Genomic DNA, 15,671 nt, shown 5'->3' on the forward strand with positions numbered 1-15,671 from the left:
CACCTTAGCTTTTATATTCTTTGTTAGAAATTCTTAAAATAAAGACGGAGATAATTCTTCATTTCAAACTCCCACAAAACCAATGCAAAACACTCAGCTGCTATCAGATCAAATCTTTCAGCACACTTTCAGAGAGATCAAAGTCCCCACTCAGCACACACACAGGTACTCTATAATCATCCCACGCCATTTGGACTAGCTAAAGGTCATTTACAGCAGACACTCTGCCGGGGTGCAAAGGTCAACAGCCTCCTAGTGTACAAGTAAATGGATCCAAGTAAATGGAGCCTTTATCTTTTTTTAAGTGCTGAATCACTCAGCCTGTAGGTCATTTTAACCACATTATCATTTCTTATCTGATCAGACGCTGTTCCCAGAGTTGACACAGCATTAACGTGCAACACGCATATTCTGTAGCTCAACCGCAGGACAGTCCAGCAAGCTGCCACTCACACAAGTGTAGAAATCTCGTCAGGGCCAAAGCGCCACAGTCTGCAAACCTAATGACACTTTAGTGATGCTCTGCTCTTTGTTAACATGCTTTCTGAAATGTTTTAGCCTCAAATCAAATCGTTTGTGAGAAGCAGCAAAATTTCTCTCCAAGAAAAGTGCAGGCAAGAATGTCTTTTTTAAAGCGTGCAACCCCGACAGTGATTTCCCCCCCACCTAAGCCCCCACTTTTTTTCCTACGTTGATGCCGCGTGTCAACTGGGAGGCACAGCTCGATACCACGACGATGTAATCTACACCTCTCCGTGCCAGAGAAACGCGGCGGGCTGCCGATCCGTGACATGCTGACAGGATCGGCACAGCAGCACATGTGGGTATCTGCTTTCATGCGACACATCCCGGGGGAGGCCAAGTCATTGCGATAGCGGTGAAAGGAAGAGGTGCTGCACAACTGGGTGGGACTGCACATGCTTCGCCTGACATCAGTGTTACAGATATTTGGAACGAGAGCGAATTTAAGATGGGAGAGGATAAGTAAGGAGGCCATAGGCAGAGATGAAGTCCATCACATTTCAGCTATAGTGAGAAAAATGCAAGAGGGCCTACTTTTATGAGTGAATCGTGGTATTAGATACATGAGTGTTTTGAGACAATCATAGAAAACAAACATATACTACAAGTCTTTTCTGTTTCTCCTAATGGGCTGGATTTAAGTACATGAAATAATCCCCTGCACATTTAATATAATCAATATTAACAGGGGTCTTGTTCCGGAGTCTGCCGTGTTTATCTGCGTGAAACACTTTTGCAACCAATTGAATTGAGACCGCCAGTTTTTAATGAACAAAATATACTGTTAGAATGACTAAACTACGTAATGTGTTATGATGCGCTAACGGGGGAGCAGAGCCTGCAGACAGCTAAGGCATACAGCAGCAGACCGAGATGTTCTGTTTTTATGAGCCGGGAACAATGAAGGCTTCAGTTTATATTACTGACAAGCTCTTAGGGTAGTGTTTACCGCAAGTTATTAAAAGCGCAATAATTGAACACAGTGTTCATGATAATTAAAAATTGGAAACGGTAATGTTAACCCTCTGGGAAGGGACCTGCAACAGGAATTCAAGCAGTCCACGCAAAGCCAGTCTGACTGGTAATTCAGTAGAACTAAATCTATGCATTGATTTTACCACACAATTAATGTCGCCATAGGAAACAGCTGTATTATACTGTGAAATATCAATCACTAATCTTCACTAGTTAATAGAGCATGGCTAATATAAGATTTGTAAGGCTGTTACAGATGTTTAGTGATTTAACACATTTCTCTAACAATGGTTATGTGTAGTTATATAAAAAAATCTTGAGGTTGATGCAAGACTACCTATACTTTTGTCTGCAATGTTTTGTAAGAAGAAACTTATCCTGATGATAAAACAATAATTTGACTGACCAAGAAACCTATACGAATGCTGAATTTTCAAGGTATGCTTTAGCTATTGATCCATCCAGGGTACACGCTGGAAAGGTCGCCAGTCCGTAGTTGAACCTGGAAAAAAACTTTGTTTATTAGTTATTAGACTAACATGGATAGCCTACAAGACACACAAAGCTTAAATGAGCATGACTGAGCATGAAGCAGAAGCCTAAAGAAAAAGCAACTTCACAAAAACATTTTAATTAAAGCGAACATATGCTACATCATTGCAGTGGAGATAAGCATCTTGTTTTAACTACCGTTACTGACTCAGGCTTTGTAAGTCTGGAGTTTTATCCTGTGGTTTGGTTGCTTTTCACAAAGAGAAAAATCCAAGTGAACACCAAGCAAACCAAAGTGCGTCACTAGAAACCATGTGAGAATGCCCAGTCCGCTCATTGGCCAGTCTTGGGCTGGAGCAAAAAATATAAATAGGAAGAAGGCACTGTGTTCTGGACTACTGAAGAACATGGAGAACATTTACGCTTATTTCACGGCTCGTTGCTAGTCTGTACTGACCTTTGCACATCTACGGTACCCTGCAGCATCCCAGAATACAAAGCATATGTGTTTAAACCAGGAAGGTGTTTATCTCGAACTTGCAATGCGTACCAGAGTGGAAAATGAGTTTGATTTAAACGGACTAAACATAGCCGGCGTGAAAACACCCTTAGTCTCTCTTTCGCTATGGTCTCTTTTTCTGTGACGGTCCATTTCACTGTGTAACTTTCAGCAGTGAAGCAAGTAGATGTCATATGACTTGACTTGAGAGTCTCTGCTGACATCCACACCCACCTGCCATGGAGCCTATGGCAAAAGCTGACAGTGTATCGTGCTTGCTGTGTGGATTCTGGGAGGTCGGCCAGCTCATTCCTGTTTGCTATTTTATTCCTGCTCAAATGGATCATTTGTCACACGTCACAGTTTGGGTCAAATTCATGTGCGGGTAATGTCACTTGGCTTTAGGGAGTTTTGTTTTCTTGTCTTGCATCTGTGTGATGTCAATAGGAGGCGCTGTCCTTAACGCAGTGATTACACAACGTGAACTGTCAGTCCAGAAGCCCCTCCCACCACGAAGTGGGATGGGTTTAGAGAGAGAACTCCTAATTTAAGCCCCGTCCACCGCGCAGTGGGAGGGACTTAAAGAGAAGTCAAAGCAGCTTCACACTGCAGACGAAAGCGCATCAAATTCGACTTTTTTGACCCTGTGCGACCTATATCCGATCATGCTATGACAGTGTGAACAGCGCAAATCTGGTATTTTCAAATCCGACCCGGGTCACTTTCGTATGTGGTACAGAATCTGATACATATCTGATGTTTTAGAAAGCGACTGCTGTTTGAACGGTCATGTCGCATTAAATCCGTCTTTTACGTCACCGACACAAGACAGACGCCAATTATCAGCGCCCGAGAAGACATTGCGAACGCTTCCTGGCCATCCAGTGTAGATTTTAGTGAAACTGTTGGGAAGACAACGTTGGAGGAATGTGAACATTTTATTTGTACTGTATAATCTGCAGATTGTGACAGAAATCTGTAACTATCCTTTGAAGCACCGCTCCTCTAAAACAGCAATAAGGATCATTATTAGGCCATATGCAAAGAACAAAATAACTTTATAACTTAAAGCAAAATTGGGAAACGTGAAGTCTGAAACAAGTCTTTATATTAAGGGCCATCAGTCAAACAATAGTGTTTGGTCTGGATCTAAACAGAGCGCGTTGTGTGTGACGTCTTCTTTTGCGCATGCAGGCCGCTTTGAGGGTTCACACTAGAGTGCGTTTGCTGTCACATTTTATTTGTAGAGTGAACAAAAAAAAATCAGATTTTGATCAATATTAAATATTCAATTATTCTGAACTGTGAATCATTCATTTTTCAGGCCAAACAGTCTATGCACGTGTTCGCTTGGTGCATGCTAGCAGAGGCACTGGAACCAACGGGGAATTTCTTTTTAAAAAAAGTACCTGAGTGTGTTTCTGTGTTTACATGTAAGCAGAAGCTTTTATCTGTGTCAAGATGTTGTTGCAGGCAATAGCAGGGGAGCTTGTCTCGGAGTACAATCATGAGAAATCTTTGTTCCTCGTCTGTTTGTCAGCGTTCTTATATCCGTGAGGCATTGTTAGCTCGCTCCGCTCTAAAGCGGGACGGGGAAGAAACACGGACATCACAGAGAGGCCAAAGGGCACGTCCTGTGAACAGAGCAAACACCGTCTTGTGGAAGGGGTTTCGACGGTGGGGGTGGGGTTCAGCTCAGAAGTTCTTTTTACCTCATCTCTGGAAGGAAATATCAAAGACCCTCCACCTGTGATCGTTCAATCGACAGCGTATGAAGTGATACACCTGGCTTATTCTGATTTCACATCACTTCTTCGTTTCGGGGAGTCACGAAAGACTTGCTCAACTCCATGAAAGCCGAACCGAGGAGGGGGTCGAAGGCGAACGCATACAGCAGACAAAGCGGGAGAAGACCAGAAAGCAACAGTGTTGGTTTGTTGTTTCCAGCTCCCCTAGCACTTAGACTTTCCCTCAGGCACAGTCTCTCGCTGAAATATTAATCGTGTTTGACAGCTGTTTTAGCTCCGAAAACAAACACAAGACCGAAGCTTGTTTTTTTTGGAAAGCGCAGAGACATATGCACGAGCGTGGACTGGCTCAGATAAGGAACAACTGTTGTGGACAAAAGAAGGAGCAGGCTCGAGACAGCACAATGTGGAAGCAGCCTCATTAGGAATGTGCTGTTGTTTACAAGTGTGAAATTATGACAAGCTGTACTGTCTCTCAGCTGTCATGTCCTTGGGGGGAGCATTGTAATGCAATAAGCGGAGGAGTCGAGCGTTTATGTTCGCGTATCAGCGGGTCGGAGTCGAGCCTCGTGCCTGGCTACTCTTCCAGATAACTCTCCTCTACCTTAACACCTTAACAACATCCCTGCAACCCCAACGCACTTAACAAGGTGGTACAACGATGAGAGGCTTTCTCGCTCTCTCTCACACACACACATACACAAACACGGCTCTGGCGTGGTAGAGGCAATTTGCAGCATTAAGCTGCCTGATAGCACATGTCCACTGAGAGTTAGGGAGTGATTTAACGGACATTGCTCACACCAATTAGAGTGAATCAGCCAGGCAACGCTACTGACGACAAGTGGATGCCGGCGCTGTCAACACACAGCCACACACACACGTACGCTCCCACACACTGCGGAAAGGGGGGTGTTTCAATGTTTCTTTTGTGATTAAGAGCATGAAAATAGCCCATTTAGATAATCCCTCCCTGTCAGCACTGTCAGCCTGAGAGACACATCCCATGCACTCATTCCCTCATTACCATACGCCAGTCATTTTAAGAGGACCGAGCACAAAGCGGGAAGACTCAGCCGAAGGGGAAATGCTTCTCTTGCGGTAGTGTCCGACCGCCGTTCCCGTTCTCGTCGCCTGCCAAGCCTCGGAGCGACACCAGTCAGTATGGAAGGCCACAAACGGGAGAGCTGCGGTGGGCCGGGCGAGACAGAAAGGAGACGGTACACAAAAGGGGTTTCTATTTGCACGCCCGCTGGAGGAGTCATACCCTGAGGAGCACCTGATTCATTTCTTCTAGAGGGCTATTAATCTTTTCAAGCACCAGAATCGCTTTGCCTCTCAGGAGCAGGAGTGGAGATTGAGTTTTCTATTACAATCAACCAGAGGCAGTGTGTCACGGGGAGAGGGGGGCCAGTGACAACACTGTCCTTGGCGCTGCCTTTCCCACATAAAACAAAAAGCAGGGAAGGAATCCCTACCACATTAGTGAGATTATTTTTATATCTGTATTCACAGTAAGGCCAAGCAGGGTCACTGACGACCAGCTGCTCTAGAGCTTCTTTATATAAAATGCCACATGGTTAGTTTAATCTTCACAGATTAAACTGCAAATTAATTCACGTGTTAGCTCTAGTCTTCTACAGAGGGCACCTAGGGTTCTCACACTTACTGTTAGCCTTTGCGTCACTTTTCATGAAATGTCAAGGCATGATGTCAATGTGAGCAGGAACTAAGGTACACGATGGTGCATTTAAGTTCCACATATATCGGAGTTAAGCTCCAAACCTACCTTTGCGACTTCATCCTTAAGGGGTATTCTGGAGAAGAACTTTCAATTTCCTTTCTTGCTCTTGGAAAGATCAGTCCAACATCATATCTGCCCACTAAATATAACGCTACCCCAAATATAACGCCAGGAGATGGTTAAGCATAAAGACTAGAAGCAGGGAGAACAACTACTAAGCTGATGAGTGTGTCAAAAAGGCAGGCATGTTTTTAAGTTAAAGTTAAGACAGGCACTTGATTACTGGGAAGAAAGTCCATGAGCTTGGGAACAGGAGATCAGATGGAGGTTTTGGGAAGCTCCATCTGTACCTGCCCCTGCTGAAGGCTGCAGCAAGAAGACACTGATATTTGCCCCTGCTACATGAGTTTTGCAATCAGAAAATACTTCCTAGTCTAGGCCTCACCCCTGACACCTCCAGCTAAGTGAATCCAGGCAGCCGGCTCCAGAAGATGATGGATTTAACACCAGAGTGTTGTTATTCCCAAGTTCCAACACCTGAGGTATCTGGAACGTGATGTTATCTGCCATCCGTCTTAGACTACGTGAAGGACGAGTCATTCCCAATGATTGCACAGGAAGGGTGTACTCGAGTAAGACATTCAAACTTTTCATTGATGGCTCAATGAACGCAATCACTGGATGGGAAGCACTGGACAGGTCAGTGTGACCCTCTAAAGCTCAGAAACAGAGTGAATAAACAGAAATAGCAACCTCTTCCTTCAAGACTACATCTGTGCGTTAGAATCAGCTCCCACTCCCATTTACTGCTCATGTTCATGTTGGGATAATAATTTAAAGCCTAGCAGGTCTGGACTGTGAACAGATGATTTTTTTTTTTTACTTAAAAAGATAAGTCGAGTGATAAGGGCATGAGAAATGGTGCTTGTGCAAGATCCTCTTACTTAAACTTATACTACTAGCTTTAATAGAGTTACCTTCACTATTAGTCATCGGATGTTACTAATTGGCTCTACACAGACCATCCTAATTAGTCTTGCAGGTTTTTTTAGAGCCCTGCAAGTCAAAGGGCCACACTTACTACACTGGTAAGTGGCTGATTCATCAAATTCAAGTCAAAATAAAGCACACGTGTCACATTAATTATTGCCTTGTTTAATTAATCAGATCCGTTCACTTAACCGCGGCCTAGCCTCTTGAAAAATGTCTGTCGGCCGAGAGTATTAATTGCAAAAAGAACCAACTGAAGTTGCGAGCTCAGCCGCAGGTCTCTCAGTCAGGCTCCAGAACGGCGGCACTAATGGAGGAATACGGAGGCCACTTTAAGATGAAAAATGGCAACAGAGCCCCGTGTCACTTAATCAATATGAAAAAGCCAGTGGGGAGAAGGAAACCACCGCCTGCAGGGGCCACGCGGTCCCAGGTCTCATGTCCCCAGAATGATATGGGGTGTTTAAAATGGGCCCAATTTCACACCGTAACTCATCTCAGTCGCAGTGATGATGGCGCTCGTCCCCAAGGGGGTGGTTGCGAGGGAGGCGATGCCGTCTTGGGAGGTGCTTAACAACAGCATCCATCTCTGTAACATAATACTACAGACAGCTCCAACCAAAGGAGCCACCAGCACCGGTGGCTCTAGAGTTGCCTCCAATCACACTGGATGAGATTCCTCATGAAATCGCCTCGGGCAACGCTGCAGCTGTGCCACATCAGTCACTCTGCTCAGTTATAATCCGAAAGGATCACAAAGCCTGATGAATTCTGCTAACGTGGGTCATTCCTGCATTTTTTCTTCCGCAATTAAACTAATCAAGTCCCACTCGAGGGAAATTTATTTCCACACAAAGAGCGCTAAAGCAGAGAGGACACCGCATGCGGACATCTTCAGGGCTAAGAGTCCGGAGCGTCAGTTAGTCTCCGCTGGCCCTCTGCCCCTCTATCTTGCAGCTCCCTCTGGCCCCAGGGTGCTGTTATCTCTCAAACAAACAGCTCCTGTGCCGCAGCCCCGCTCGCAGACCTCATCTATCTGCATGACATGTGCTTCCCTGTTTGTTTTGTCTCGCCTGTTAGACGCGGCCGATGATATTGAGCTGTGTCGACGGCACTCTTCCGTTCACACCAGATGAATCAATCACTCCGGCGTGCTCCGCTGCCCTGTTTAGTGCAGGCAGAGTCTTTTCCACTTCAATCAATGCCGAGGGTTTAGGAAGAGGTTAGCGCTTTTCCTGCTATTTGTTAGGAAAAGAAAAGATCTCAAAAAGCAGCTCTGGCTGACTGACACACACACACACACAAAGTTTGTCAGTTTCCTGCAGTGTTTTGTTTATTCAAGCCCGACAGGAATATGCAGATTGACTGTGTAAATATGTAAATATACATGGTTAATAGAGACCACTGTTAGCAGATGTCAGCGCACTGAATTGAGCTCGCAGACGCTGTTAAATTCCATGAATAATTAAAAAGAAGCAGAAATTATTCATATAAAATCACACACTATGTTCAGAGAGCACGAATGTATTTGTATAGCAAGTGTGCCGCTTGGATAGTAGACAGATAACAGGCCAAAAACAAAAAAACAAACAAAATAAAAAGTAGGTTCGGCTGCCTGCAACTATCCTAATAAAACAAGATTATTTTGCACGTTTGCAGCGTTAAAGAAGAATTGAGACTTTGCAGTTTTATCATTAACAAAAAACAAACACTGTACAAAAATATTCCTTTAAGAGGGTTAAGACCCTAAAATTACACGACAAAAACAACACGCAGTAATTTCAAAAACAGAAAAGAAATCCTTAAAAGCAAAAACACTTCCTGAAATCATCTGACAAGGAGTTTAAAATGAAATCCTGGAACTTTCAAATTCCTTTCCATCAGCTGATAGAGTCCCCTTCAAGATCATCGGGATCTTGCTGTGTTTGGACAATGAGCAGAGGGTTTCTACAAGGACTCGGCTCTAACAAAGTCCCGCCGCTGCTCCTCCCAGACGTGCCTTCAGTCTCTGTCGCAGCGCTGCTCGGCTGTCTCGCTCCTTTGTGGCTGGAGTCTGGAGAGATTCTCAGCTCCTCCGTCACCCGTTCTCCCAGCACCTGAATCAGCTGTCTGAAGCCTTCTGAGGCTGAGGGAAGGGCATCCTCTCTCCTTTTTTCTGCTGAAAAGCTCGTGGGTGCCTGGGGGGTGGGAGAGACGGAGGCGGAGGGTTGGGGTTCTGGAGGGTTGTCCTTGAACATCTCTCCTCCTCCTCCTCCCTCCTTGGATTCGGTGCAGTCTTCTTCAGCCTCAGATTCCTCGCTCTCACTAGACGACTCGCTGCTGCTGTCACTGGAAGTGCTGCTGCTGTCAGAAGAGCTGCTGCTGTCGTCGCTGGATACGGGAGCCCTCTTGGAAGCTTGCTGCTCCTCTTCGACCGCCACGATCCTCGCAGCGTCCTCTAACTCGTCGATTTCCAGCTCCAAGTCGGTTTTTTGCAGGGTTGCTTTTTCCAACGTTGCTGCCAAGTCTGCCACCTTCTTGGACCTGTGAAGATGAGGAAAAAAAGTAATTAGGAAGGCAGAAAGTTTCAACTCAATACGACACTTACACACAGGGAAGGGAACGGAAAAAAGAGAGAGATCCAACTACCACTTCATCAGTGGTACCTGGGAGAGAGAGCGGCATGACAACTGACTGATCGACTGGCTCTGCGTACTAAAGACATAGCCACAGGATAACCATCTACAAATCTAATACCCATTAACCAAAGCCCATTCTCATATGAATGCTAAGTAGACCGCGATTTGCAGAGGCGACGGGGGCTCAATGAAATATGGAAATATGGATGTTTAATAATGTAGGAAGATGAGCGCTGCTGATACACGAGCCTTGGGATCTTCTCCTCCCTCCCCCAACTGCTGCGCTCTCTGCAAGAGGTGATAAGAGACCGAGAGGGATTACAGAGGGAGGCAGACCCCTCCTATTCCTCCTTCTCTACCTCAGTCCGTGCATGCAAAAAAAATCACATGCACACTTCCACCTATAAATATGAAATGGCTAAGTCAACCGCTGCGTATGGCACGATTAGTCGAGATGAGGTCAATATATCCTGAGTGTTTCGATGCTGGAGAGGAAAAGGAAAAAACAACAACAAAAAACCCCCCGAAACATCCAATAATAATGCTGCAGCTGGAACAAACCAGAACAAACACGAGCGCTTTGTGCATTGTGCGGAAGCAAATCAGCCCTAAGAGGCTAAAGACGGTGGAGTTGTGCTCCCAGTCACACTGCAATACAGTCAATAAAAGCGTGGATAGAGAGAGCGCGCAGGCTGAGGCCCAAACAGCTAAATGTCGCCAAAGATTAAGATGAAGAGAATGCCCTCATAAAGCAATACATTTAACAGAGTTCCCATCCCGCCACTTTAGTTTTATAGTTGCGACTGCTTGAAGAAAGACGCGTTTTTATTGCTGATGAATGTCCTCCTACAAGGCCCCGTTTGTGTAAAGGCATACAATTGTGTGGAGGCCCCAGCCTGCACATTATTCACGCTGGGAAAGCATGCCATGCTGCCAAAAACTTAAGTGGTTGCCATTGGGCTCCCCGGTGCAGTTAGGGCGTGTGTGCCCCCATCCCCTGTCCCTCCTCTCATTGCCATGGTGATTACGAGCTGACCTCTGCGGGTTACTGCGATTCAGACTATGTCCATTCAGGGTGGGAGAAACCATGTGTGTGTGTATGTTTAGAGGGGCTACTCTTTTTCTCACACACGGCTGCTGTTGCTCTCTCTGGCCCAATTAACCCACTGCTGAGCACCAGGATGGCTCCTCATTACCGTGCACTCCTAATGAGCTCCCCATTCTGGTGAGTAAAGTGTTTATGGAAGCAGCATGTAGGGGCTTTGCATTCATTTAGGACCTCAGGTGGAACTATGTTAACAGATCTCATAGTTGTGCTGTAGCATGAGGACACCCGTTCTCGGCACCACGACAGCCAGAAGAGAATCAACTGCAGATTGGTGGGATAAGTGATCCACTTGTTCTCAGCTGCACCTTCCCAGTCCACACTTAGGTAACGTTTAAACTGATTGTTTAAAAACAGAAGTTGTTCTAATTTCAATGGAGTGAAAATCATGGTGGACAGACTCTGAGGGCTGTGATCATTGGTGGATTTCTTGCAGAAGCCCATCCCAGAGTCATTAATGTCAGTGGCTCCAACTTTGAGCCCAGCAATTATGCCCAGCTGGTGCCAGCATGTTGACAAATGTCAAAGTTCAGGAACATTCGAGTGGGGCTTTCGCCAGGTGACAGTCTGGTTGAACATTTCAGCTCGTCTCACGGTCATCTCTGCAATACCTCGCAAAAATCAGTTTGCCAACGTATGCTGAGAGACTCTTCTCATAAACAGAACTTGGCTGCTTAAGAATAGAAGTGGTGTTGGCAATAAGTGTCATTTCAGATCCACAAATCACAAATAAACACAGCCACACCACCCCACATCTCTGTGAGAAGGCACCACATTGCCAGATGTGTCTCAGCTCCACCCACCAGACAGACACACGGACCCACAGCTCTGCCACAGAGAGCAGAGAGACAAGACGGCAGATGTAATGCCATCGTTTTGTTTTTGTGTAGTCTCAACTCGCCTCATCTTCACAGCACCGAGGAGCCGCAGGCAAACTATCAGAAGGGTCTTTTTAGTTCATTAATAAAAGTCCCCGGAATTTCAAGATCCAGGTGCAATTAAAAAAAAAAATCGCTTAAGGAAACCATGGATGACCACCTGTCGTCTTGGAGTTAGCATGTGTAGTTGGAGTTTACAGACATCCACACACAGCCTCGCGTTCACCCTCCGATGATGATGAAATCCGTCACTCAGACCTAAAACACTTGTGGATGCGGATATTGCAACTCGAGCGCAAGACAGCTGCGTGATGATCTTCACTGTCAAGAAAGCTGCATGAAAAGAAAACCCCAGCTAGGAAGTGATCCTACTAAACAAATGTCACCTGTAACATATTAAATGCTTCAGTACCCATTTTAACAAACTTTCAAGGCTGATTGGGTCTAACTCACTAAAGCTGCCATCTACAGACACAGACACGTAGAAAAGTGACGAGCTAGGAGCCAACATGCCAAACTTTAACTGTATTCTTCTGCTGTAACTAATAAATTACTTCAAATGTGAAGCGTCTGACTGAAGTCTGGTTAATGCAATTGAAGATGATTTTCCAGTTTGGGCAGTAGCACATAAACGCACCACACGAGAAGAGCTTCTAAATACATGCAAGCGTTTAGAAAATTGAAAAAAAAAATCAAGACGAGCACCAGAAACTGTTTGTTGTGGGCACTGCTCACTCTAAGTGTACGCTGTCTGAAGCTGTCACTTATGTGTGAACACAGACAACCACTGCATTCTTTGGAAAGCCGAGTTTAAAAGTCACTGTTTTTGTTTTAAACGATCACAAATAACTTAATGTAACCTCATATAATTATGATGATGATGATGATGATGGAGCCTGTTCAGGGTCCCAGGTTCTGCAAAACCGACGTGAGCGCTTCCTGTAGTGAGACTGTGGCAGAGAAGCCTCCTGCAGCACAGCCACTTCAAAGACTGCCCTGTATTCTCTTTCCCCCGTGGGAAGTCATTATTGCGTTAGCGTTGGAGAGGCGCGCTTGTTTTCTCTCCCCTCCCTTGCTCTGTGGTGGGAGAAGCTCGGCCTGCAGTGAACACAAAGGCCCTGTCCAGGAGGGGGGAGGGATAATGTTGTACACAATCCAGTCATTACTATACTGCTGTTGTGGCTTGCCTTCATTAAACTGAGGAGGGGCGCCTTTTTTCAAGGTTGGAAAACTTCTGGCGAGACAAAGACGCCTCCATCTGCCAAAGTCTTTAGATGAGAACGTGAAGGGAGAGAGAGTGTGTGTGTGTCTGTGCGTTGTCTGTGAAAGAGCCGAGCTAAATTACAATCTGACATTTCTTTCATCAGGCTTGTGTTCAGTGAAAGAGCAGCTCATTCAGCGTGTCTGTGCTCTTGAAAACATCTCAGATAAAGCTTGTCCTCAGACGCAGAAATCTGTGTACGGTAATATAAGCACCAGATTTCCTCAGAGTAACTCGCAAACGCATCATTCACCGGCTGAAGGGGGGGATAAAAGCCGACGCTGGGAGACGCGATCCGTCAGTGTGACTGAATGCTGAAACGGTCCGAGGCGCTGTAGCCTCTCCCGTTCCAGAAACGAGAAACACAGATGTATTTATCCGGGGAACCAGTGTTTGAGACCCCAATTACAGCTGCCTGAGGACCCTTGAAACACTGGTAGATGGTTCACACAATTGAGACAGGTGTGGAGGAACTTTTTCTAATTTTTATTTTTGCCTTTTTCTTTCTCTTTGGTCATATAATGGCTTAAAATGCTTATGAAGACAACATATTTACTGCAAGGATGTGAGAAGAGCAGAGCAACAGATGCTGACATCATAAAAAGGTTCCACCGAATTGTATCAACTGGGAACAGAAAATTTCAACCCTAAACACTGGTTGCAACTGCCTGGTAACTATTCCACTGCATTTCATGGCTGGTTGGCGAGTGGTTGCTTGCTTGTGGTTGCTATGTCAAATTGCTTGCAAACAGGTATAAGTTGCTGCCCTGAAAACCCTTTTGTGATTGCCACAGTTGCCCATAGTTGGTAGGAAAGTCACCAACGTTTCTGCAAAAACCAGAAAAAGAGACTGTTTGCCTTCAAAGTAAAAGTTGCACCTTCTGAAACATGTTGGTGTCAGTGGTAAGACAGAACTTTGACTTGCGGTCTCCGTTTCTGGTTTGTGTCTTTCAGATGTTACTCATCAAGAGTCATGCTGGCATCTTCCATGCAAATTACAGCCAACTGTAGCAATCTGCTAACAACTAAAGCAATCACAAGGAGGACAATAGGAATGCTTGCCAGGAATGTGAAAGTATTGATGGTTGGTGTCACAGAGGAGGCAATTTCACCAAGTGTGAGTCAGCAACCACTCAACAGCTGGTCAGGGTATACGCATTTTTCCTCTAACCGACCGTGGTTGCGAGGGTTGGTCTCCATGTCACAGTCTGAGACCAAACATCAGTCGATTAGTGGGAGAGCCCCCAGCGTCCGAGCCCGAAGGTGGTGCATCACATCCCTCAGGTCACGAGTGTGATCAGAAGCATGCTTGTAGTTTCTTTTCCAACATCAATGAAGATTCTGTGCAAATAATCCATTTACATCATGTTCCCAAAACTGAAATTCATATTGGAAAATCATTGGTTTGACACATTCGTGATAGGTGGGAAAGATTCTATCCTGTTCTAAATCCAGCTGGAAAATTATTTCCTGTTCTGACCACTTGGTCAAGAGCACAGGAAGGGATTTAAAAAAAACGAAAAAACGAAAAAACAAAAAACGCAGGATCGTTGGGAGTGGTGTAGTACTGCACAAAGACTCCATCTTGAAAGGGAGATCAGCCAATGATGAAACTATTTTGTGAAGGTTTTGGGGGTTGTCATTAGGGATGGCAATCGAGAACCAGTTCCCAGTAGTTGAATTCCTTGGAGTTGTTGGCCTGCTAACCTATCAATCCAGCTTATTGGCTCCACTTGTACTACTATCAGCTGATTTAATCTGATATGGACATTACATCTATTTTTATTCCACAAGAAGATGACAGCACAATGGTAAAGTAGAAACTGCATCCAGGAACAGGATGCAGAAACAATACACTACTAAAGAAACTTCAGCTCTTTGCAAGCACCTGGATGGACAGCGTGCTAACGCTAAGCTAGCCAAGACCCAAGAGTGACATCAAAGTGGACTGAATGCTGACCAAATCCAGCAGCCAGAGCCTGAACTTCAACAGGTAACAAACTGAGTAACAGTCAGGCTGCAGCCTCCATTTCTGCCTGTTCATGTTTCTAAAATCGAAATCGCCCTGACGATCACTTTAAATAGTCTTTGTGCTGGTTTGCATCTTTGCTTGTACTGTTGGCTTTGTGTTCAGGATACTAAAGGAAAGATCGTGTGTCCTCACTTGGGTAGGGATTTGTGTTGGTGTGTCGGACTGTAGCCTCATGTTAAATGGTGTTAAATATTACTTTTTTTGAGTAATGACACCAAAACTGATCACAACGAAAAGGTTAAATAGCATCAACATGCACAAACATTAGACCGCACAGGATGTAATTAATTTGTCTGTGATCTACTGCTTAGAGATGGTGGTGACTCTTAAAGCGGAACCAGTTAGAATCCATAAGGATTCTCACTGGGTTGTCATGTTCCCAAATCTCAAGAATTAATCTATCACAAGATGCAGATTTAGAAAAAGCATTCTCTTACTCTTTCTTAGTCCTTTGTGGATTTGGTGGCAGATAAAAAGAAGCGTCTCAAGTGACAAGTTTCTATTCCTACATCATCACTTAGGTTTAAAAGGAGGATTTTTAAAAAAAGCTCCAAGTATTGCAGGCTTTAGTTTGGTCTGAGCTCAAAGAAGTTAAAGACCTCACGATTGACTTTGAAACTTTTTGTCAGAATGTTCCAGTTGGATTTACTCTCTACTTTTGGGATTATGGGATCTTTACTACAAATGCTCAGCTCTTTACTTTTTCTCTGCTTTTACTGTCTCCTCACTTACCATCTGACTTGTGTAATCACAAAAAACGTTCAAGTCCTCTACTTCTCCAGCCTGTCTGCTTCATATCCCACTGCT

The 15,671-nt window shown here is 44.9% G+C and overlaps 1 protein-coding gene across 7 annotated transcripts in view; it reads right to left on the reverse strand.

Annotated features, from left to right (window-relative positions):
* Positions 1 to 8,281: 8,281 nt before the first annotated feature.
* The window catches only part of shq1 (SHQ1, H/ACA ribonucleoprotein assembly factor), a 46,750-nt gene continuing 39,360 nt past the window's right edge, over positions 8,282 to 15,671 (reverse strand). For all 7 annotated transcript variants that reach the window (XM_026168910.1, XM_026168912.1, XM_026168908.1 and 4 more), the window contains one exon: positions 8,282 to 9,493. In XM_026168910.1, the coding sequence (XP_026024695.1) occupies positions 8,851 to 9,493 (643 nt within the window). In that variant the 3' untranslated portion in view covers positions 8,282 to 8,850. The remainder of the gene's footprint in view (positions 9,494 to 15,671) is intronic.

This window comes from Astatotilapia calliptera, chromosome 5 (genome assembly GCF_900246225.1).
Source record: "Astatotilapia calliptera chromosome 5, fAstCal1.2, whole genome shotgun sequence".
Lineage (NCBI taxonomy): Eukaryota > Metazoa > Chordata > Actinopteri > Cichliformes > Cichlidae > Astatotilapia > Astatotilapia calliptera.